The sequence below is a fragment of the Cydia splendana genome, chromosome 2, assembly GCF_910591565.1.
Source record: "Cydia splendana chromosome 2, ilCydSple1.2, whole genome shotgun sequence".
In the NCBI taxonomy this organism is placed as follows: Eukaryota; Metazoa; Arthropoda; class Insecta; order Lepidoptera; family Tortricidae; genus Cydia; species Cydia splendana.
The window spans coordinates 25,319,997-25,344,719 of NC_085961.1; the positions used below are offsets into that span (position 1 = coordinate 25,319,997).

At 37.2% G+C, this 24,723-nt stretch overlaps 3 protein-coding genes across 4 annotated transcripts; 2 read left to right on the forward strand and 1 right to left on the reverse strand.

Moving 5' to 3' along the window:
- The first annotated feature begins 125 nt into the window (after positions 1-125).
- LOC134801350 (vitamin K-dependent protein C-like) lies at positions 126-2,853 on the forward strand. The gene is made up of 5 exons (XM_063773892.1): positions 126-132; positions 685-865; positions 1,413-1,660; positions 1,907-2,103; positions 2,683-2,853. Exons 1-5 carry the CDS (start codon positions 126-128, stop codon positions 2,851-2,853), a joined length of 804 nt encoding a protein of 267 aa, XP_063629962.1.
- An 828-nt stretch (positions 2,854-3,681) lies between these two features.
- On the reverse strand, positions 3,682-6,772 carry LOC134806009 (acyl-CoA Delta-9 desaturase-like). Of its 2 annotated transcripts, none has more exons than XM_063779210.1 (6): positions 6,216-6,772; positions 5,884-6,014; positions 5,518-5,723; positions 4,985-5,170; positions 4,292-4,487; positions 3,682-3,938 (listed from the first exon to the last, which is right to left on the reverse strand). In XM_063779210.1, exons 1-6 carry the CDS (start codon positions 6,487-6,489, stop codon positions 3,708-3,710), a joined length of 1,224 nt encoding a protein of 407 aa, XP_063635280.1. In that variant the 5' UTR covers positions 6,490-6,772; the 3' UTR covers positions 3,682-3,707. The 2 variants fall into 2 exon arrangements, with proteins under 2 accessions (XP_063635280.1, XP_063635281.1); XM_063779211.1 differs by having other exon boundaries at positions 3,682-3,934; positions 4,288-4,487.
- A 1,781-nt stretch (positions 6,773-8,553) lies between these two features.
- Positions 8,554-23,349, forward strand: LOC134806036 (plasminogen-like). Its single transcript, XM_063779245.1, has 13 exons — positions 8,554-8,676; positions 9,069-9,099; positions 10,165-10,330; positions 12,295-12,500; positions 12,854-13,056; positions 13,466-13,532; positions 14,002-14,046; positions 16,185-16,356; positions 17,749-17,957; positions 18,751-18,944; positions 19,993-20,050; positions 22,298-22,342; positions 23,242-23,349. Exons 1-13 carry the CDS (start codon positions 8,632-8,634, stop codon positions 23,313-23,315), a joined length of 1,515 nt encoding a protein of 504 aa, XP_063635315.1. The 5' UTR covers positions 8,554-8,631; the 3' UTR covers positions 23,316-23,349.
- Positions 23,350-24,723: the final 1,374 nt, after the last annotated feature.

The window sequence follows — 24,723 nt, forward strand, 5'->3', positions numbered from 1 at the left end:
TAAATGTTAACTCATAAAATGTGTCAATGTGTTAGAACTTGTGTTAAAAAACTATAGTGTGTAATACGTAAGTACTTGTAACGTATCAGTATGTCAATAAATAAAATAAAGGACCCGCATATAAAATGGAAAGTTAGTTTTGCGTTTGTTTAATGCTTAAAATAAATTTACTTCAGTTTAGCACAATTCGAGCTTGAGACTAGTGGGTCTAGTTCATTTTAACTTTGAAAAATTGCCGTTGTAAGAAAGTAATTATGTTTATCTTCCCTTTATTATTTGGTGCATATTTTGTTCATCTCGTGGTAAGTATAGCCCCTAAAGCCCATCAATTCCTTACAAACATAACATTTAGGAAAATGTTCTTATTAAACGTAGGTAAGTAATGTTTTGATTTTTCTAGGGGGCTCTTCACATATCAGGTGGATTGTTTGGATATGTTTTTGGATTCCAGAAAATTTGTCTCTGCAGTAAGTCACTTATTTATTTGAATTATTGAGTAGGTAGTATCAAGCCCGCCTTTTCATTAAAAATGCCATGTTGATAGCCATGGAATGTTTTAAATGTTTCTTATTTGGGATGTATTCCCATTTGTCCCCACCCCAAGTGTGAGAGTTGGACACAAATAAGAACGATTAGTTACACCGGAATCGTTACTGGTGATATTTAAATCACTGTAATTTTCAGGATGTGGCGTTCCTCACAGGTACCTGTCCGAGTATTCTAGATCAGGCCGTCTTCTAGGCGGTGAGACCACCACCGCCCATCAGTTCCCATGGCTCGCTGCCGTGAATATCGCCTCCCGCAGCATAGGCGGATCCCTCATATCTGATAGACATATTGTTACCGCCGCATCACCGCTCTATGGGTTAGAATTTAATTGTATTTTTTTTTGTAACAGTAAGGCGATAGGTATATTACGCGGATATAATAATCTCAAAAAGATATTTGGAAACTTGTTGTATTGATACAAGTAGGTAGAAAGAAGACTCCATATGGTATCGTCTTGGGTCGTCAAATTCGTTTTTCGTCAAGTTCTTAAATTAGTCCTATTCTGCTTTCGTCACGCATTCTACATTGAAAGCCACCGACGATTGTGATGAATGTAGAATGGGTGACGAAATCAGAGTAGGACTAATTTAAGAACTAGACGAAAAACGAATGGGACGACCCAAGACGATACCCTCCATATACCTACATGGGTTCCGTAGTTCCGTTTTTCATTTGAAATTGAAAAATGCCTTAATTGTTACATGCGACTAAATATCATTGGTCTACTTGCTGACTGTAACTAGATAGTTTAATAAATTTTGTAACGGCTTGGTAATGCCAGAAATTTTAACAAGCAGGCCAGTAGGTAGTCCAGGAAATATTGGACCACAGAACCTAAGTGTTGCACGACCACTATTTTTCAGAAAATCATTCAACGAAGTCAGCGTGACTCTGGGAGCTCACGACCGCTGCGGTAATGGCAGTGACCCGGTTCTGAACACCAGTGTGTCAGATATTATCATACATCCTGGTTTTTCGCCGACGAACCGCGACAACGATATCGCCTTGCTGAAGCTAAGGCATGTGGTGCCTTTCGGCCGATTTATTTCACCGATATGCATGCCTCATTACGGTGGGTTCCTAACTCTAGACCTAATAGATTCAAGACATGAAATAACTCTTTGATACCAAGATGAAAAAAAGGATCTTTACAATTCTGAAAATCGAAAGAAAATATTTTGTACAAGGCAAGTTAGGGTAGAGAAACTTCTCCAATGAAGATTTTTTTTTGTCTAAACGTGAAAGATTGGAGCTCTGTATTTTAAGGGTAATAAGACTTATTAAGGCGGGTCATGTCATGACCCATTTTGAACAAATTCTACACGTAAACCTTTAGTTTTACATATTTTAATACCAGGAGCGCCAGAATCCGGACAAGTCGCTTGGACGGCGGCATGGACTGGGACGGATAACAATGAATCTTGTACACCAAGAGTTGCCACTCTTCCTATTCTTCCTACAAGGTCCTGTTTGAAGGACACTGTAAACTCTAATTTCGTGACCCCTGATAAAGGTTGCCTTGGACCTTTGGGTGCACGGAATATTATTTGCGAGGTAAGAAAATTACATTTTGATTACCAGAAACACGCAGCTGATAGGACTAATCTGTAAGGAGTCATTACAGTATTACAATCCTGATGGGTTATACTCGTAGGACTGATTGATGTTTTTAACTCTATCCATAGGTATTCCTATTTCAAACTTCGAACTTCAAAATGTATTGTACATTTGTACAAATTTAATGAGTGGGAGACGATTATTTGACTTAAATAGCTTTTCAGTACCTAACCCAGACTTTATTAAAAAAAAGTGAAAATTTACCATGGTTCTTTTTCGTAGGTATTTTTACGTTAAAAGGTAACGTAGTTTATCCACAAATTAGATAGGTATGAGTTATCATTATTCAATAACCGTTTATTATTTTTTTTGTATTTCCGCGCACTTCAGTTAGGTATGCCATTGTTGCTGTTGTTTTGGAGAATATAACAAAAAGAAACATCGAGACAGACAATAAAAGCCATTGTGGAACGGTCTTTAGAACAATAATTAAATATAAAAACACATTTGTTCAAAGAGTTTGTTTGCAGTTTTTTGTTAGATACCATCAATCATTTAACCAGCTTTTGATTTTAGGCAGATGTGGGAGCCCCTATCATGCAGAGACATCCCGGATTCTCATTCAGGCTGGCGGGCGTTGTGTCGTCGTCATCGTGTGACCGAATCACCAGTCCGCTCTACACGAGGATAATTGACCACGCTGGCTGGGTATATCAGCATACCCATAGTGACTGTCAATGTCTTTAACTTTGTGCATGCTTATAAAAATGTAAACTGCAAGCATTCAAGGGTGTATGTACAGTCACCTGCAATAATATGTTACTCTTCGAAGGCCGCAATAAATTGTGACACGCTCTTATGGCTCTACAAATAAGATCGTGTCAGATATTTTTGCGGCAGTCGTTGTGTAACATATTATTGCAGGTGACTGTACCTACCTATAAGATATTTATCATATGTGTAGTTTTATTCTTAATTTATTATATGACTTCGGCTAGTTTAAGTTAAATAAAAGGTACCTAGCCTTGGTAGCTTTGTGAAAGAAAGAACTGTCAGGGTTTACTTCAATGAGTGTGAGTTATACTTATGTACCTTTAATAATAAAGAAAATTGTCTAGTTTGCATTTTGAAGATTATAAATAAGACCACGAGTACTTTTTGATTTTTTGTTTATTTTACATATTCATCTACTACTTATCTACATAGTTATATGCTAATTAATAATGTCCAATGGGCGGTTGCTAACTATTTTCATGTCACTAATGTCACACGATGTGCATAATTAGTATTAAGTAGTAGTAATCACTTTATTGTCTACAAAACTAAATTACAGTACCTAATGGAAGTACAAAGGTGAACTTATCCCTATAATATGCCTGTGCCTTAATTATTTACATGAAATTAACTTTCTTCATAAATTGTTTCTATACATCAAATATAAATGAAGTCTTCCCCGATAGTTCGTCGCCAAAATTGGATTTACCATCCATATATCATCGATCCTCCGTCATATCACTTAATAATCTACCTAGCTAAATTAAATTCTTAGAATATTTTAATTATTGAATTACATCAACATCGAGATCAACATACAGTTTCTTTTAAGCCCTAGCACTTCTGTTTCTTAGGCTGCCATTTACATTGAACACATCTTTCTCATGGAACAGTGGTAAGCCCTCCTGCTTGAGCGCGCCGCTCGGTGGGTCATATGTGACGTTGTAGAATGGGTTCAGGGGGTGGAGAATACCTGGTGCTGTAACAGCAGCTTTGGCCTCATCGTTGCCGAGTTCGCTGTGCGTTCCGTCACCGGTACGAATGATTCGGTTTGCTACCTGAAATCAGCCCATAGCTAAATAACAGATAGACAAATTTCAAAACTTTAAGATCTTAAAACAGAAAATGCCAAAGACCATGAGAAGTGAGGAGGAAAAAAGCACACCTCGCACGGGTTCTGAAACGTTAGATAAGCATAAACGCTAAGATAAAAGCTGAAAAGTGTATTTATATGCCGAGCTAGGTCATTTTAATGAAACCTTGTTTGAATTGCATACATTCTCGAGAGACCAATGAGAACTGCTATTGCGTCTGTGCGATATCTGCTGTTATTAGTTATATAAATGATATGGATTTATAAAATGATTTTGGAAACAGTTCTAATTAGTAAAATGTACGAATATTGACAAACCATTTCTGGAGATGCAGTTTTCAAGTCGTAAGCTAGTCCGATTTCTTCAAAATATTTAATGATTCTTGCGGATTGGTTGAACCTGGAGGATAATTCGGCAGCTTTGTAGTCCCAAGGGAAGGCGTGGTGGTAGTTATGCCACCCTTCGCCTAAGCTTATGCAGGAGACAAACCAGGACTCTACAGGTTGCAGACCCCTAAAAAATAGTAGGTGGTAAAATATTATGTCTACGTAAATAGATAATCATTGACTTAATTTACGAATGCATTGAAATGAATGCCATCAAAACGCAAGTCCAATCGATTGCCCACTCGATGGGCACTATTTTACAAATTGAAAGTTATTTAAACATAAAAAGACAGCGACAGTATTTTTTTGAAGTGAAAACTTCTTGAGCGGCGCTGTGCACTTTTTGTGACGGGGAAAAATGTTAAACTCGCGACAGGTCACGTGACCGACAGATTCTACAGATTGAAAATTCGTAAGACGGACACGTGCCCTGATCGAAAAACTGTTACAATGTCATTGAGTTTTCACTTCTGCCGGCACTCCCGGAGTGTAACCCGTTGTTTTTTTAATTAGTACCTAATACATTGCATGTTACAGTTAGTGCAAATATATAAGACAGTAATGACTTACCTACACTACTTAGAGGATGGAAACTTAACAATAGATAGGTATCATGAAACTTACTGGTCATAAGGCCTGGTACCCCAAAGATGTGCAGCACTGTTAACCAGCCAGGTTCCATTAATTTGTAAGATATAACGAGCGAAGTAGCACACTAGGAGGGATTTCCCCCAGGACTCTCCAAAATACTGTACTGGGACCCAGGCGGGGATGAAGACTGCGAGCAGGAAGTACAGCAAGTAGTAATATCTGAAATATCACAAGCGCAAACCAATACTTACTATATTAAATAATAAAAAAAACAAGTTTGCGTCAGTGATAGGGTTTGATCCTGGTAATAGTTGTCTATACAAACACAGCACTGGGAATCTGCTTTTTGAATTACATATTCAATACCGGGAACTTTCCCTGGTCAGTGACCCAGAAATGTTGGCCATTGAATGAAACAAGAGGCTTTAGGGGTCTATTAGGATTTCATCGCTCTAGTTATTGTAGAAACACATTTACTGTTGGCTGTTGAAAGCAAAATTAGTCTAACTATGTATAAGATAATTTGATCATCTTTAGACTTAACCTAAAAGCGATTAAAGACTCACTTTTTCTGGTACATGACCATCCAATCAGCTTCAAGATCGCTCATGTCGATCTTCCTACCGAGTTCAATGACGTAGGGGTGCTTCTTGCTCATGAGCCAGCCGATGTGGCAGAAGAAGAAGCCGCGCTTGGAGTTGTGAGGGTCGGCGTCCGTGTCCGAGTACCGGTGGTGGAGGCGATGGTCACGCACCCAAATGAACATCGAATTCTAAAACATGTCAAAATATTAGTGCAGGCAATTAATTCAGACTCGGAGCTGTAAATATGTTAACTATAAATGACAAGGTTTTTAAAGTTTCCAAACATTTTGAGGCTACATAGTACATACCGTATTTGTCTAGAGTGGTGTCTAAAAGTGGTGTACTTACTTGTCCAGCTGTAGTTTGAGCTAAAATAAGCATAGCTCGAAGGAACGGCGTCGCTTTAAAAGACTTATGTGTGTAAAGTCTATGTGCGCCAATCGTAACTCCTTCGGTGCTGACATACCCAACGAAAAAAGCTAAAAAAATTAACATTAAAAATAACAAGTCGTCATTATAAAAAACACGATTTACAATATGGATCGATATCCGAAATTTTCTGAATTCCTTAAAAAAAGTCCTTAAAGTAGTACCTTCGTGAATTTACTGTCAAAATATTAATCAACTCAAACTAAATAACATCGATGCAGCGGTGAAACATTAATGTTTGTCATACTCACTCCATAATATAGTTGGTAAGCTTACACCGCCAGTAAATGTAATGAGAATACCCCATACAGCAAAAATGTGTAGTATCAGGAATCCAATTGCATTTTTCCAAACTATTTCATGTTTGTAGGAATAATCCGTTCCGATAGTTTTAGAAAACTGAAGACTTTTCTTGTCACTTCCATTATTCATTTTATCACGAGGGGAGTCGAACATTTCTTCAAGCCTTGAAAATATATCCATTTCAGCATTTGGAGCAGCTATTAAATTATCTGAAACAGTCATGTCCAATATTTGTTTTCTTTGTTATAAATTGCCCAAAATTCAATTGACAATATGAACGATGCGTGTAGGCTGCTCTACGGTGATGATTGTAGTGACAAACTCACATCACGCACGATTTTATATATCAGTTACAATGGTGCAAGCGCAGTTAGAACTTGAACCACGGTGGCAAGGTTAGCAAGGTAAAACAAAAGACAATTGATTTCGTGAACTTGTTCGTAGTTAATACTTAATTAGATTTACTAAATTCGACACTATTACATTTATTGAGAAAATCACCCTACGACACACGTCAGCTAAGTCATACTTCTTAAGGTGGCAGTACATTTCCAACGACAGCTGCACTACCGTTACGGCGACGCGTTCGGGCCGCTGCAGTAGTGTCGGAGCCGTAGTGCTGCTGCGGTCAGAAATGGAATGTTACCTTTATTTTAAGTTCCATTGCATGCATTGTGTACGTGCCGTTATTATGATTAGGTACCTTACTATTTGTACCTAACAGGTTTTTTAAGGGACCATTGTCCGTGGCAAATAAAGTATACGGCCCGCCTGATGGTAAGCCATATTCCGTTGTACCTAGAGAGTACCGAGAGTCCCATTTCGGAATTATCCGCCACTTTTTTAGTGTTTTTCCTTTCGGAATTACCCAATCACTCCTTACTGTGACATTTAGACACCGTCGCTTGGTAAAAAAAATATGTGACTATCAAATTAAATATTTGAAAGAAAGAAAGAAAATACATTTATTTACGTCATCATAGTTACAAAAAAAAAATATGTGACTATCAAATTAAATATTTGAAAGAAAGAAAGAAAGAAAGAAAATACATTTATTTACGTCATCATAGTTACAAAACCAGTTAAATTAAAACAAGATATAGGTCAGATGGACGTTAAAAGGAAACTGACTTAAACTTAAACCCCTCTTGACACTGGCATTATTATTTACCTCTCTTCTTCCTCGCGTTATCCCGGCATTTTTGTCATGGCTCATGGGAGCCTGGGGTCCGCTTGACAACCAATCCCATGAATTGACGTTGGCACTAGTTTTTACGAAAGCGACTGCCATCTAACCATCATACAACCCAGAGGAGAAACTAGGCCTTATTAAGATTAGTTCGGGTTCCTCCCGATGTTTTCCTTCATCGAAAAGCGACTGGTAAATATCAGATGATATTTCGCACATAAGCTCCGAAAAATTAATTGGTACGAGCCGGGGTTTGAACCCGCGACCTCGCGAAAATCGCACGCCCTTATTACCGCTAAGCCACCAGCGCTTCGTTAGTGTATACGCATGAATAAAAATTTTCTATTTCTATAAAATATTGTTAAGATAGTCGATACTAACACGTTTTTCACACAAGCACGGAAAGGCTCTCTTTGTTCTTCAAATACATACTTACTGATGAGAATGTGGCATTGTATCTACTAGAGTGCAAAGTATTTTTCACATCACCTATTCGAAAATGGGCTTTTTCTTCCCCGCTAGGAGGGATCAAAGTGGCACTTTTCTTCCCTGCTAGGAGGGATCAAAGTTGTACTTTTCTGTTCTAGGACACATTTTTTTTCATTTTTACATACAATTTTTTTAGCTTTAATAGTGTTTTGATACATGATAATTTCCTCATTTATTTATTTTTTTATTTTCCTCATAGTTGATGTGAAAAGCAGTATGTCACATGTCACACGGTATCAAAATTATTTCTTCTTGGGCGTTAACACTTGAATCCCTACGCTTACGCTCAGGATTCTATTGTAGAATCCATCGCTTCATTCAGGATTCAATGTACGCCCTTGACGGAAATATATCATTTTGATCCCTTGTAACACAAACTACTATTGATGCAAATTGTGAGTTGTTTCCATAAGTCGGCTCGTGCAATTCGAACGCCTTGTACCTTTTATAAAACAAATAACTACCTATACATTATTTTCATCAATGTAAAAATATAAAGCAGAAAACAATTAATGATCATACAAACGACGGTATAAGTAAGTTAACCCAAACTCCAAATTACAATGCACGAGTCTACAATAATTTAAGTTTTTAATTAAAACTTACCTCCGTTCACTTTATTGCTATGAATCGTTTGCAGCGATGCCGAACTGGCCTATTTGCCCCTCAAGCAGTAACGTGGCCCAATGTTTTCGTGTAAACTGGTTATAATTTGCTTCTCCGTGGAGTTAGTAAGTTACTTATTGCGTCTTTTGATCACAGGTCGGCCGTAGTGATTTTTCACCTCATTGTCGTGACTCGTGACGGATGCGATTTTCAGAGTAGAAAAAGCTCATCATGTGTCTAAAGAAAGCAATAATTTATAGAGCAATGCTAACTAAAGTAAAAATAGAAAAAATTGGGAATTTTTATAGTCCCGAGATCGAGTCTCCCTCCAAACCCCTGTGACTCGACTCGACTCTAAGATAAGACTCTAAGAAACCAGCCCGCCGTTTTATCAATTCAGCTACCGAGAGTTACCCGTTGAAAGCAAATATTTCCACCATATCTATTTATAGATCAACCAATAAGTAAAACTAGATTAATTATATAAATTAGATATAACCTTCGTGTTTTTTTCTAGGCTTTCGGGCAGAGATATAACTCTTCATGCGGTAAATATGTTACTACAGTAAACAATCTTCACTATTCAATTAAAGTCACATATTTATTTTTACCTGTAGGTACAAAATTAATTCGTGATAATTTCGACTAACTGGTCTAATAATTAACCAAAAAATTAAGTCTACACTACCCAAGACGAATATTATGTTACATTTACACTGCCTATACAAACTTAATTGGTTTAGTATGCATAAAATATAATGTAGGTACATACATACATACTAGATTTTTTTGTGTATGTTTTTATCATGAAAAAAAAAACAGTTTTGCATCTGTGATTATGATCAACAATGCTGTAGCTGGCATTGAAAATTACTTTTTTCCTGAAATGTTCCGCCCACACAAAAGCCCGCCCGTCCATACCAATATTGTTTTTAAGCAAGTAGGTACCTACAGTGAAGCCTAAACTTGCGTGCAATATTCAATACATTGCTGTATACTACATATCTGCATTCATATATACTATGTTATATGTATAACGATATCCGTGGAAAGATATCGTACCTACCTATGTATAATTGTGTATAATTTAATATGTCGCATCCGATAGCATCTTATACATAAGTATAAGGTCGGATGCGACATGCCGTCATCTGATATGAAATTTGCGCGCGACTGCAGAAAGGCGAACGGTCTTAAAAATAAATGATTGTAGACTAAAGAAACTCACACACTTATATGTAGTCACCTGCAACAATATGTTACTCTTCAAAGGCTGCAAAAATATCTGACACGATCTTTTTTGTAGAGCCATAAGAGCGTGTTACATATTTTTGCAGCCTTCGAAGAGTAACATATTATTGCAGGTGACTGTACATAGTAACAGACATAAACACTGATAATATTACACGAAAAAGGCATTATCCAAGACTGTAAATACGTTAAAATATTTTTTTATGGAGAAAAATATTGTCTGTGGGCGAAACTACATATTATATTAAAGGAAAAATCGGAATATTCACCGCTTTCGGCCAGACTCGAACTTGCGACCTTTCGGAACACTGGTTCGATCGCTCTTTTAACCGATTCAAATTCAAATATCGATATGTTGACAGAATGCGGAATTGCGGGCACAAACCGTCGCATAGTGGGTGGCACCACAGCCCAGCCACACGAATACCCCTGGCTCGTGGCACTTATGCTGGGCTCCAAGCTGCACTGTGGCGGTGCCATCATATCTGATCTGCATATCCTTACAGCCGGCCACTGCATTACGTTTGGGTAACGTAGTTAACAACATAATTCATGTCATTAACGAGTGTAACGCGATACATATACCTAACGATAACGCGAACATAGTTTACAATTGTCGAATACTTAATTCTCGTCGCTATAAGTGTTCTAGGACACACCACATTAATCGATCCCTTTGCGATCCTAGAGTTTAATGCAACTTTTTTATGAGTTTGCTGCTCTTTCCACAGTATGGTCAGATGCAATAGTAAGTATCGTATAAACAAACTAGCGACCTTCCTTAAGAATCACTTTATTGATAGGTGAAAACCGCATGAAAATCCGTTCAGTAGTTTTTGAATTAATCGCGAACATACAAACAAACGCACAAACAGACAGACCGAATCTAAATACTACGACCAATGCACAATGTAGGCACAATGTTTCTACTGCCGGCAGTGCTGTGGCACTGCACATAAGTAATTATGGAATGTGATCACAGACAAGACAACTAAGAGTAGTCTGTTCGAGATCCTGAAAACGTTGAAAAATAGAGATACTACTCCTAAAAATACGTGTGATACCTCATTAGATTCGTCATGATGCTTAGAAAAATGTATTCGAAAATTGTATTAGCACACAAAAAATATCAAAAGTTATAAACAATAAAAGGGGGAAAAAGTAGATATTTATTATTTCCCCAATATCTCAAAAAGTATTAATATTTAAGAAACCAAAATTAATATTATAAAAGAGGAGAATATTTCCAATAAAACATTCCAGAACTGTATCTCCATTATATATACTTTTTATTCAATACTGAACACAGCCCTCCGCGCCTCATTTTCGAGAAACGCGCGTGGCGTGAAATAGCGATTATGTAACATTACATATAATTTTAAAGGTATTAAATATTCATTCAAAAATAAAAAATAAACTATGGTGTATTTAAAACAAATGAACTACTTGTAGAAATTTATCTTAAAGTTATTTTTTCAATAAGTTAGGCATTTGTTAATTAACAAAATTTTCTCAAACTTCCTTCTTTATTGAAAACGAAAAAAAATTATAAATAACTATTGTAAAATTTTGTCACTTTCTAGAGCCCTTCTCATATACATGCTTAATAAGATCACGATATAAAAGTTCTGAAAAAATTAATAGTTTGGTTATAATATTGTTTTATATTTTACAATTTTACCTTGATTTTTTGATTTTTGTCAATTTTCTATGTTATCCTAAAACTTATTTTAAGCAAAGTATTAACTTTATTAAAACTTTTATAATGTGATCTTATTAAGCAAGTATATGAGAAGGGCTCTAAAGAGCGACATAGGTTTACAATAGTTATTTATAATTTTTTTTTCGTTTTCAATAAAGAAGGAAGTTCGAGAAAATTTTGTTAATTAATAATTGCCTAACTTGTTGAAAAAATAACTTTAAGATAAATTTCTACAAGTAGTACATTTGTTGCATGTTTTAAATATACCAACAATTTAAAAAAAAATTTAATTAATATTTAATACCTTTAAAATTATATTTAATGTTACGTAATCGTTTTTCACGCCACGCGCGATTCTCGAAAATGAGGCGCGGAGGGCTGTGTTCAGCGTTGAATAAAAAGTATAAATAATGGAGATACAGTTCTGCAAGTATGGAATGTTTTATTGGAAATATCCTCCTCTTTTATAATATTAATTTTGGTTTCTTAAATATGAATACTTTTTAAGATATTGGGGAAATAAAAAATTTCTACTTTTTTCCCCCTTTTTTTGTTTTGATATTTTTTGTGTGCTAATACAATTTTCGAATACATTTTTCTAGGTATCACGACGAATCTAATGAGGTATCACACGTATTTTTAGGAGTAGTATCTCTATTTTTCACGGTTTTCAGGATCTCGAACAGACTAGAGAGTTGTGGCTACCTAATTTAAAACTACACTGATCATATTTCCAAAAGCTTACCAAATATACTGTTTACGCTTTATTTATATTTTATTTTAATTTCAGGGTTCACTTTCGAGATCTTAAAGTGCACGTAGGCATGCACGATCGCTTGGACAACACCTTCGAAATTAGGAGAGTAAGCAACGGCATCAAACATCCCAGGTTCACCTCGAACGCCGTGCGGGACATCAATGATCTCGCTGTGCTAACTCTTGACAAGAAACTACACTTCGACGATAAAGTTCGGCCTATTTGTTTACCGCGTGAAGGTAGGGCCAATAATTTGTGCCAGCAAGTGCATCAGAGGCACACGCCCACCGCTTTAAGTCCACTGCCATGTGGCTTGGGTTCGACAACTGTGCCGCCCTTCCACACATCGATTGAAACCGCTTTTCTACCCTAAATTTTTCAATGTATATTTGCCTATGTATACTCTTAATTTAAAGGCTAGAACCAATAATTTAAATTTGCATTGGAACTGATTGCATTTTGTACAATAGGTACCTACTTTGGGTATCTCGTGGATATCCAAGAATATGTTCCGTTAGATCAACTCTAGAAAAATTGCTCTGATTCTCATGAGGTTGGTCAAAACGATTAAAAAAAATATATTTTTTTCTAGACATGGACTTTGACAATCTTCCCCTTACTGTTGCTGGTTGGGGTAAGATAAGACAGGGAGCCCTAACATCTTCAAGACACCTATTGGAAACCAAAGTGAAGATAGTGCCAGAAGAGAAATGTAAAAAGACGCAAATTTATAAAGACAACCTCGTTAGCAACACAATGATGTGCGCATACGCTTATGGAAAAGACGCTTGCCAGGTGAGAAAATAGCTTCTGTAATTTCTACCTATTTCAGGAAAAAGGGAGTTAGGTACTTGCAGCTTGAGATTAATCGCCCGATCTTTTAAATACTTTAATTAAATGAAAAGTGCGCAAATAGTAAGTACCTATTTTCCCATAAATCGATAGGTGCCATTAAGGCCAGATCCAAATAAAAACTGCAGAACTAATTTTTATGAAAAGTTGGACGATGTTGAACCTTTGCGAAGTGGAGTTGATCTGCGGGCCATACAAACCTAATAATAGGTAATTTAGGTTTCCATGATAACCTTATAACTTATAGAGATAAGCAAGAATGTGATTTGTCTACCTTGTTTGATCTAGTTAGTGTATTTTTAATACGAGCAATAATTAGACTAACAATTTAAGTATTATTTTTTATCAACAGGGGGATAGTGGTGGACCACTGTTTTCTACTCATTCAAGTACTGGTAACAGAAAGTGGTATCATGTTGGTTAGTGTATTTTTTATTATTATTTTAATAATTATTCCATTTATTCCAGACTCTAATTGACCAATTCAATTAGGTATTCTTGGTCCTAGCCCTCGATTCAATGATAAGGAACCAACAGCACCTAAATGTAATACATCTGCACGTTGAAAGTGAAAAATGCAGCAGAGGCCAATAAAGAACATCACTGGTTACTAGAATAACCAACCACTCATAAGCAAATTCATGAACCAAAATCCATCGATATTTTATAATTACATTGTTTTGCTTGTCTCATTAAATGATTAAGTGTGATTAGGTAAGTGTGATTTGCTCACGTAACGAGAGCCAATCAATATTTTCTTTTGGTTTAAAAATCAAGCAGCAATTTAGCATACGTTCTAGCAAGGGTTGAACTCGTAACTTAACAGACCGGAGCCATCTCGACGGCCACGGTTTTGCCACCTGTATTAATTTAAAACTTATCTTTTAGGAATCGTGTCATGGGGCATTGATTGTGCCATGCCGGATTACCCAGGTACATTACTTACTATTTATTTATTTTTTATTTATTCATTTTAGAAACAAACAGTCTTTTACAAAAAGAGAAAATACATAGTTTTTGAAAGTTTAGACCTAAAGTTTCATTAATATATTTAAATTTTACAATGAAAAACAGCGAGTAACTCATTTTAATTTTTAACAAGCAGAAACGTCTGTGAACGACAAGACAAGACAAAGACAAAAAAAACAGACAAAAACAAAACAAATCCAAGCCAAAGCCAAGACAGTAATTTTTCCACTTTTAAATTTATTCTAAGCGAGTAACTAATTAATAAATTGCACTAAGATCAACAATAAGTGACCCTTACAGGATTTACTGTTAGATAAACCCCATCTTAGATAACCACTTTCAATTCTTAATTATGTATAGCGCTTTTGGATCCTTTCTGGAAGCTATAAAAGCCCAATACAAAAGATATGCCTATGTCCAAAAAGTGAGGCTAGTTTTCGCAAATGCCTGCAATTAAACGAAAACGTATATGAATGAATTGGTACACATTAATTAATAACAGCTGGAAATATTACCTTTACATAATATGTAATATATTATTATCTATCAGTATATGTCATGGATCGGGTTATATGTATATTAGCCACGAGCGGCGCTGTTGCTAGATAATGTAAGTCATAGATGCTGCTTAAATCATCTGTAAAGATGCACAAGGCCTAATGAAGATCTGTATAATTATGTAACTGCCAAAACTTTCACTGGACACCCCCCCAGCCCCTTAGGGTTAACTACAATTACTAAAAGCAACTAAGTAGTACTTAAATAATTCATTTATAATTTGACTATTTCTGCAGGTGTCTACACGGTCGTTTCAAAGTATATCGATTGGATCCACAATGAAAGCAAAGACGGGCAATATTGTGTATAAAAGTTTTATAAAATCTGGAGAAAAAGAGGGAAGGTCTAAGCTCAGCGGTGGAACATTAACAAGGCTGCCTATTACAAAAATTTATGGACTTCAACATATCAGCAAAGAGAAGAAATGAGAACATTTTATATAATAAATGCCTACCCAATTCTATTTTATTCGTTCGTTCATTAAAATAATTCGTATCGGTACCTATAGGCACCTCTACCTACCTACAACGCAAAATGTATTTAATTGACGCAAAGGTATGTATCCGTTTCTTGTTTTGTAATAACTTGCGTGAAATTCGATGATAAGGAAATATGTTTTCCTCTACATAAGTCATAGTTTTATTATCGCCAACAAACGGAATTCAATTTTCGATTCGGCCAGTCACACGTTTTGCAACATGGCATGTCTTCGAAGAGTATGCTGGTAGAACGTGTTTGTTAATTTGTTTATAAAAAACTGATAGCGTAATAGTGTAGTGTAGAACTGAATTGGTCATACTTATTCTAATTTATGACTTGTGGCATGGTGAATTTAAAAGGACCATTATTATCGCGTGCATAATTTCTTCGTGGTGCGTAAATAAGTGCGACAGACCAGTCGAAGTGGTGTTGGTGCTTGTGTTAACCGTGTGGTGAGACGGATACGTTATGTTTCAAACTATTTTTAGTGTAATAGTGCTCTTAGGGTATATTAAGGTTGGCAAAAATATTTCTTGTTTGTTTACTTACATAAACTAGAACTCTCCGAATGCAACTTCCCGTAAGATTTTGTTTTAATATTTTAGGTCGTGCCATCATATGGACAACAGTGCGGTGAGACGTAACTATTAATTTAATAATATTCCTATTTACCTATTTATAATAATAAAAATCTCTGTTTTGGACCCTTCTGAGCTTCTGACCTTCGACAGAGAAGAAAGGTTGAAAAACAAAACACTTAAATCTAAAAATAATCGTACCTAACTATGTAGGTACAATAATTAACCGTAAATGGTATTTAATTAAATATGTATAAAACCTTCTAACTTGATTACTTTTGGTGAGTTATTATGTTTCACTAGTTTTATTAAATTTTCCATATAATATTAGATACATTTATCACCTGTATTAAAAATAAAAGTCGATCTAGTTTTAAATATACCTTTACAAAGGGAACAAAATTGACCTAAGATGTGAGTTGCATTCGATCGTAGCGCGCGCTGTAATCGACGTCCTCCTTAATGGAGAACCATGGACTATTTCAGAATGTGGCGTTCCTTCGGACACAATAGTGTCCCAGCGAATAGTGGGTGGGAGACGGGCAGAGCCTTACTCATTTCCATGGACGGTGGCGATCATCAAAAGTGATCGAATGCACTGCGGGGGCGCTATCATTACAGACAGACACGTGCTAAGTGCCGGGCACTGCTTCAAATGGTAAGTATACCTTTGGATAGTTTGCATATTGTTGACTATGCGAATAGTGGGAGTAGGTAGAGCAGGTAGTCGGCAACTCGGCAGACGAGTTAAGCCTTATATAACCGTCGTTTCGTGCGTTTATCAAGAATAATTGAAAGCACTGCATGTAGAGTACTGCATCATATTAGAGATTAAAAGTATTACACCAAAAATGCGGATAATTCAAGTTCAGGCGTTGGGCTGCGTCTCTACCACAGTTAAGGCGGGATTCCAGTGCACTTCAAGCATGTTTGTACAGAATTGTGCCGCACTGGTGGAATCCAGCACGCCTTTACTGATCAAACCTCCCACAGCCCTTCTTTCTCATTTAATTAGCTCATATTTAGTTTGTAAAAATAAGACTTACATTCCGCTGACAACCATTACCGTACGGTGCTGCAGTCGTCAACAGTAACTAAATTTATGCGTTGAAGCGGGTGATGTCACTGTTAATTGATTTGATAAAATGAGTGACGTATGAAACGTTCTACTTAATCACAGCGGTAATGTGGGAACGAACGTCATACATTACTGTTGTGACAATACATTACTGTTGTGACAATACTGCTGCGGCCATGACGCGGGCGCTGTCGAAGCCGCATTACTGCTGCGATTAGAACTGTCAATCTGTCTCTAATTTTCTCAAATAAATTAACGCAGCAGTAATGCCGCAATAGTAAAGCAGCTGCAATTGCCATCCGAATGTCACCTTGACAGTGACATCACCGGCGTCGAACCGCAGCAGTAATCGTTACTGCTGCGGTAGCGTAGCGGCACTAATAGTGCAATGCAACAGTATAATGCTGCTGCGGGTGCTATACGAAAGTGAGTGGTTTCTTAGATAATACAGTTAGTAAAAGTAGCGCCAAAATATTATAATTTTACAGTTGTAACTTTTAACTCTGCCCGCGACATCAAATTATGAGCATCTTTCAGAGTCACTAGTTTGAGAGCCAAAGATTTTCGTATAGGTAAATAAAATGTTTGCAAATAACAAATCAATGAATCAACACTATACGTGTGAGAGCGATAACGGAGTAATGACAAGCTTTGAAATACATACCTGTGACTTTACGTTGCATAAGATACTGTACACTCAACTGTATGGGAGCCGTAGTCGATTTAAAAAAAAAATCTCAGTGCATCCCTCTTGGATAGATAGCATAGCTAACAGGTATCGCGGCCGCTACTGAAATAAGTCGGGGATACTTAGTACAATAATACCGCGTAACTAAAAAAGTCGATAGAGTTCCAAATTTAAACAATATAACAAGGAAATTGGACCTAAATGGATTTCTTGGTTACGCGATATTGCATTATCCCCAACGTGATGGTTTTAACTATACTAAAAATAGACAATATTTCATTAAGGGACGACCACAAAGACATGCACGTCCTCATCGGCTTGGACAACTTAGACGACTTAAAACAAGTTGAGAAGAGGAACATTTCCCACGTGAGCATCCACGAGAACTTCACTTCGACTGCAGTGAGGGACGAAAACGACATCGCGATCGCTACGCTTACCTCACCCGTGACGTTTGGACCTACCATCATTCCTATATGCTTGCCTGAACCTGGTAAGTAGCAGTTGACAGTATAAACCTATAGTATTTACCTATAGAGGTATCATGCGATAGGGTGTTCAAAAATTACTTTGGCTTCGCGGAACACTGGATAAATTAAGTTTCGAACTTACGAGAGGTAACCCGTGTGAAGCTTAATGTATACCATATATAAAAATCAAAAAGCAAAAATGGGACTTTTGTTTCCACTTAGCACTTTTTAGATCTTCTTCTTCCTCGGTCCCTCATTGCTGAGGATCGCGACCATGTATGCTACGTCTCCACAGTGTGCGATCATAGGCCATATGGGTCACGCACTGCATGTTGCCGCCAACCACCCTCTTCACAACATCAGACCATCTCGTGGGTGCTTTTCCTCGCGCTCGCTTGCCCTCTATTTGGCCCAAGATAATCTGCCTTTCTAGGTCGTGCTTTTTAGACCGCATGACTTTTTAGATACGAGTCTATTTATTAAGCGGTTGAAGTTACTTACTACAAAACTGTTCTCCATTCAAATGTTTATAATATGTAGGGTAATTCGCCAGTAACTGGCCACTTTTAGTAACTGGCCGCCTTAAACTAAAAATGAATTCTATTCACCTATAATAAGGTTTCAGTAACTGGCCAGCTTTCAATAACTGGCCACCTAATACTAAAATTAATTATATTTAAGTATAGGTGAATAGACTTCATTTTTGGTTTCGGGTAGTCAGTTACTAAAAGTGGCCAGTTACAGGCGAATTACCCTAGTCAATTGTTTTTAAATTCTGTTGCACAGATTTAAATATACTTACTTACATATTTACAGGACAAGAGTTCAGCCACCGAGTGGGTACCATAGTGGGATGGGGACGGATAGCCCCAGAGGCCTCGGCATCCAAAGTCCTTCTGAAGGCCACCCTCAAGATCCTGAGCGACGAGGAGTGCACACAATCCAAGCTGTCGCAACATCTGAAGCCGACTATGATGTGCGCTTTCTCAAAGGGAAAGGATGGATGTCAGGTATGATCAAAATGGTTGATGCAGCAGATGTTAACGATTTTTTCATTGGAAAAAATAAAAGCATTTGACCACAATCTCACCTGATGGTAAGCGCCGATGTGATCTACGATGGTTGCCTAAGAGATCTATTCACACTTGATTTAAAAGTTATAGTGGGAATAGATAAGCAGGAAGTGAGTTCCACACCTTAGCAGTTCGCATAACAAAGCGTTTAGTACGTTTGGTTTCAACTCATCAACGATCATTGGTAGTAGGTACTGTCTTCAAGCTTATTTGGAATTTACATACCTAATCAAGTACTTACCTAATCATATTGCCGAGAATCAGTCTCATACTTACTTATGTATCGACTTTAATTGCCACAAATGCCGCAACCGCTACATCGTAATGGCTCCTCTACACGATGGGCCAGCGCCGGCCACTCCAAGGGACGCAGCAATGCGGTAGAATGAGATAGCAATATCACTTGCTCCCTCTAACCCATAAATGCATCCCTTGGAGTGGCCGGCGCTGGCCCATCGTGTAGAGGAGCCATAACATTCGTAACACAGTCATGTTAACTGTTGGCGTACTTAGTACCTAGTACTAGTATTGGCTACTTTCCTACTAGTCAAATCAGCTTATAAACTGAAATAAATAAATATAAATATAAAATAAATATTTTCTGAAAATAATTTATTTTTTTCTAATAGTATCAAATCAGCTTCTTTTTTTATTTTAGAAATGTAAAATTTTTTGCTAATATGGAATTTATATGAAAACATGTATAGTGACGGCACGGTCAACTCACCTACTTTTTATATTTCAATCCGATTTATTAAATAGAAATGTTGGTTAAAAATAACTGCTATCTAATGTTTTCTAATAAGTAATTATCTGTTTGTGTGTGCGTTTTATTTCATGCACAGTGTGAAATAATTTATTTTAAGTAGAGGAAAGTAACCAATTAGAGCAACGGATTCTAAATATCCCTACTCAGTGGTATATATTTGAAAGCCCAAAGGTCTGAATACTCTGAATCTTATTGTGCCTTTTACTTACATTTCAGGGAGACAGCGGCGGGCCATTTCTAGTATTTGAAACATCTGGAAAATACGTACAAGCAGGCGAGTTGAAATAAAAACAAATCTTTTTTCCATGATATCTTACAAAATTAATGCAAAAATTAAATAAAGCCCCTGCTACACGGCAGCCGACAAGCCCCCAAACCGCGTGGCCTTGGTCTGTCCCGGACCGTGTAGACAGTTGTTACCAACAAAATTTCGTTTGACCTCCGGACGCCCTTGGCATGCGAGCGCGCGCCAGCGACCGCGGTCTGAGCGGTCGGTCCGGAACCGTGTAGCCGCCCGACGCCGACCGCACTAGGCCATTTCGCTTGAAGGACGCGCCGTGTGCGCTCGTGTGGTTAATAGCCATGCCATGGGTACTCAGTAGCATTTCTAATAATTTATCAAATACTTTCCTCTTCATTCTCAGAAAGTTATGTATGTCCCCGTAGCGTAGTCCAGCGAATTCATTAAGTTGAAATGACTCAACAAATGCCGTTTTTTAAGCCAGCGTTTCATTCATATACCCTTTTCTTTTTTTTACAAACTTTTTATTAACTTGCAATATACCTAATCGTAAGTATGTAAATATGTTTGTACGGGTCAAATCTTGCAAGTTAAATTAGACCCACTTTCTAGTTTCCGATGGAGCTGAAAATTTGCATACATATATAAACAATGCATTACTATGGTACCATAGAGCTGATCTGATGATGGAGACAGGAGGTGGCCATAGGAACCCTGTGATAGAACAACGCGACCTAATTGTGTTTGGGGTTTTTAGAATTGTCTCGACGAGTATTAGTTGCCTCTGGAAATAAAAGTACAGTCAGCGATAAAAGCTTGTACCAAAAATTATTTTTTTGTCAAAATTTAGGGATCATCCATTAATTACGTCACACGAATTTCTAGGTTTTTTTACCCCTCCCCCCCTCCTTGTCACACTTGGTCACATTTTGCAAACCCCTCCCCCCCTGGTGTGACGTCACATTTTAGGCAATTTTATTTTCAACGAAATCGACAATATTAAATCGGCATTATTTTTTTAATAAAAAAATATTTTTGATATATAAATATTAGTAATTTTATAACACAACGAAAGTTACATCCAAAATCTCATTATTTAACTGTACAGCGAATAAAAAAATATAAATTAATTTTCGGTTACTGATGAAGTTAAAGTGACATCACAATGTTTGTGACTCCCCCCTCCCCCATGTCACAACATGTCACATTTTCTTGACCCCCTCCCTCCCCCTAAACGTGTGACGTAATTAATGGATGACCCCTTATTTTTTTGCCAAAAACTTATTTTTTTGTCATTGCACTAGTATGAGTAGGTAGGTTATGAAATTTGGCGCCGCGGCCAATAAGTTTTGCCGCCCCAGAAGTGAAGGAAGAAAAACAAAATACAATCCGCCAGGGGTGGCATACGCCGCCCTTAGGGCCATACGCCACTGAGTAGGTACTAATGCCACGCCAACTTTCTGAAAGGTTAGGGGCCATTTCTGGCGTTTGCAATACGTGTTGTCCGTCCGCGAGTTCTGAACACACTGTGGTTTGCCACCGTCTAGCCAGACAACTCAGACGGACCCACACACCAAGGACAGACCAAGGTCAGACGGTTAGTAGGCTTGTCTGCTGCCGTGTAGCAGGGGCTTAACGAATCAAAAGATGGCAAATGATAGAGGACCTTAAGAAGATAGGTCATTCGATCCCCATGCATGCTCAGCGAAAATACCTAATTTTTAAAGAAATTATCGAAATTTAGCTCTATACATTGATATCAGAACAGTTTTCGGTTAAATTGTACACATACCCACTAATTGACCGAGCGAGTGCGAATCACGAGCGAAGCGTCATCGTTTTAGCTTGGGTAAAAATATTTCGTATGGAAAATTATATATCATAAAATCATAAGCTTCGTTTGATCCATCATACTGCAAGGCTAATATGGTCGCCTTTTTATCATCTGTTACCATGCCTGGCACATTATAACAAGTATGAAAGTGCGAAAGTGTCGCATGACATGACAAGTGATAAAAATGTGACCATGACATCTGTGCTGAAGGGCTAAGATGGCCGGCTGTTTATCATTTGTCACCATGCCTGTCACGTTCTAACAAGAATGTAAGTGCTAAAGTGACGCATGATATGACAGGTGATAAAAACGCGACCATGATACCGCTGCTGGACGCGACACGCTGTAAATTGAATAAACATCTACGCCTGATAGACAAATAGTAGCAAAGTAAAGCAATATTATCCTCAAAGCTAATTAACCGCGGGTGTTTTGACCTTTTTCAGGCGTTGTATCTTGGGGCATTGGCTGTGCTGATCCACGATACCCAGGTAGGTAATTGATCTATGAACTGAACTGCAAACATTATTTAAATTAGCTAGCTAATAGTATATGTTAGTATTAGTTTGACGACCGGTCTGGCCTAGTGGGGAGCTGCCTGTGAAGCCGGTTCGAATCCCGGTAAGGGCATTTATTTGTGTGATGAACACAAATATTTGTTCCTGAGTCCTAAGTCATGGGTGTTTTTTATGTATATAAGTATGTATTAATCTATATAAGTATGTATATCGTCGCCTAGCAGCCATAGTACAAGCTTTGCTTAGTTTGGGGCTAGGTTGATCTGTGTAAAGGCTCCAGTACACAGTGGTCAAGGATGGTCCATGCCAAGCCATGCTTTGCAATGCGCAACTGTAGGCCTATATCACGTAGATGTTCACATAATGGTGCATAAAAAAAAACATAAAATAACTAAATTGCAGGCTCTGATTGATATATATTCTATAAACTGAAAAGTCTCTTCATTGCCACGATAATGACATTTTGGACAATCAACATTTAATCAAGCGGTCAAAAATTCAAGCTGTCAGTAATAAACTAAACAAACAATGGCGACTGTGTGAACACCACAGGCCACGGTACGCCACGATTCCTTTAGGTGGGTCCACACTTGTGACAATTTACCGAACATTATCCCGTGACCGTATCAGAAACACGTGTCAGTACCATTTGAAGTGTGCCAAAAAAACCGACAACTTTCCGATTGCCCACCACGGCTGTCGGCCAGTCGTCCGCCATTGTATACCATTGTACACAATGGCGACGGCGTGGCATGGCCCATCCTTCACCACTGTGTACTGGGGCCTTAAAATGTCCCCAGATATTTATTTATTTATTCATTTAGATATATGTTTTTAAATTTCGTTTCAATTTTAACATAGTTTTGTTTTAGGAGTCTACACGAAGGTTAGCAACTATATTGACTGGATACAGAAAAACTCGGAAGATGGAAAAACGTGCAAATAAATAATTATAAATAATACTTAGTATACAATTTTAATGATGTTTTATTGCCTATTAGTGACACTATCATAAGTATCTATACTCTGAAAAGTCCACTTTGTCAGTATACTTGGTCAAGCAGATCTTGTCAGTAGAAAAAGGCGGCAAATTTGAAACATGTAGGCGCGAAGGGATACAGTCTCATAGAAAATTTGGATTTCGCGCCTTTTTTACAGACAAGTTTTGCTTGACCATCTATAGCTAGAAATAGGCGAGATATTAAAATTTTCTATGGCGTGTTCTATTTAAGGTACTTATACTTACTATGGTACTAATCCTCGCATCAAAAACATAAAATGTGGAATGAGAGCCAAGTTCAATATTAAGAATATAATGTCGTTGTTCAATTAAAGTTCAAGATTTGTATTGGCCAGTTTTTACGTACACGCTATATTATATTTGTCTATGTTACTTTTCTAAAATTTTGTATGTTGGTATAAAAAACTAGCCAAGACAAATCTTGAAAAATCACTGTTTCTTTATCTCAGTTCTGTAACTACACAATTGCCCAGCTGGATGCCAAATTTCAACTTGCTAGGTCACATAGTCAGTACGTACGTACGTCATCGTTAGTACATGAAGCATCAATAAGTCAGTGAGAAAAATCCCGATTTTTAGATGTATGTATCTTAATAACCATAACCAGTAGCCTTAAAGGGTCTTAATAAATGAATTTCATGTTTATGTTAAATAGATTTTGAGTTACGTAGGCGTCAAAAGTGGCTCCAAATGGTTCGTGAAATATAACACAGGACCGCTGCGTCGCGTGTAAAAATAATTGCGACTATTATGCGTGCCAAGAACTATTTCATTTGGGATGTACATAATTAAAGTTCAGGATTAGACTTGGCTAGTTTTTTACACGATGATGGTGAGAAGGTTTTTGAAAATTTGATTTTCGCGCCTTTTTCTGTTGACAAGTTGAGTGTGTTTGAGTATAAGTTTTTTCATAAACCCATTTAATTTCATAGTGTACGAAGTAAAGGCTCTACATAATAATAGTATTAAAAATATTTACTAATGAATTACCTAATTAAAAGAATTGATTAAAATAAATTCATGTTTAATTTTGGTTTCGCGCCATACAAACTCATTACCACTGTTAAAGTGGTATTCAGACGGGACTGATCAAATCGGTCGATTTGATCAGGAATATAATTGGCGCCAATCACCAATTTTAGATTTATGGTGATATTAGAGCCCTCTAAATTGAAAAAATGCCCCAGCACGAAAATACTGGCGTCTCAAATTGGTATTCTTGCGCCCGCACCTAATTTTATGGGTAATACCGGTCATTATCGGCGGTTGAATTCGGCGAGCCAAATTGGTGTTTGCGTCGCACGTCCTGATTCGATCGAGAAATTTAATCAGA

What these genes read in the sequence shown, in the direction of transcription:
- LOC134806036 (XM_063779245.1), top strand. Translation starts at nt 8,632, where the DNA reads ATGTTTTCGTGTAAACTGGTTATAATTTGCTTCTCCGTGGAGTTA. An exon ending in TGCCATGCCGGATTACCCAG is followed by an intron (nt 14,047 to 16,184) that starts GTACATTACTTA and finishes GGACTATTTCAG; the next exon opens with AATGTGGCGTTCCTTCGGAC. An exon ending in GCCGGGCACTGCTTCAAATG is followed by an intron (nt 16,357 to 17,748) that starts GTAAGTATACCT and finishes TATTTCATTAAG; the next exon opens with GGACGACCACAAAGACATGC.
- LOC134801350 (XM_063773892.1), top strand. An exon ending in GCCGCATCACCGCTCTATGG is followed by an intron (nt 866 to 1,412) that starts GTTAGAATTTAA and finishes ACTATTTTTCAG; the next exon opens with AAAATCATTCAACGAAGTCA. An exon ending in CACGGAATATTATTTGCGAG is followed by an intron (nt 2,104 to 2,682) that starts GTAAGAAAATTA and finishes TTTTGATTTTAG; the next exon opens with GCAGATGTGGGAGCCCCTAT.
- LOC134806009 (XM_063779210.1), bottom strand. Translation starts at nt 6,489, where the DNA reads ATGACTGTTTCAGATAATTTAATAGCTGCTCCAAATGCTGAAATGGAT. An exon ending in CTTACCAACTATATTATGGA is followed by an intron (nt 6,015 to 6,215) that starts GTGAGTATGACA and finishes TAATTTTTTTAG; the next exon opens with CTTTTTTCGTTGGGTATGTC. An exon ending in AAACTGCATCTCCAGAAATG is followed by an intron (nt 3,939 to 4,291) that starts GTTTGTCAATAT and finishes GGCTGATTTCAG; the next exon opens with GTAGCAAACCGAATCATTCG.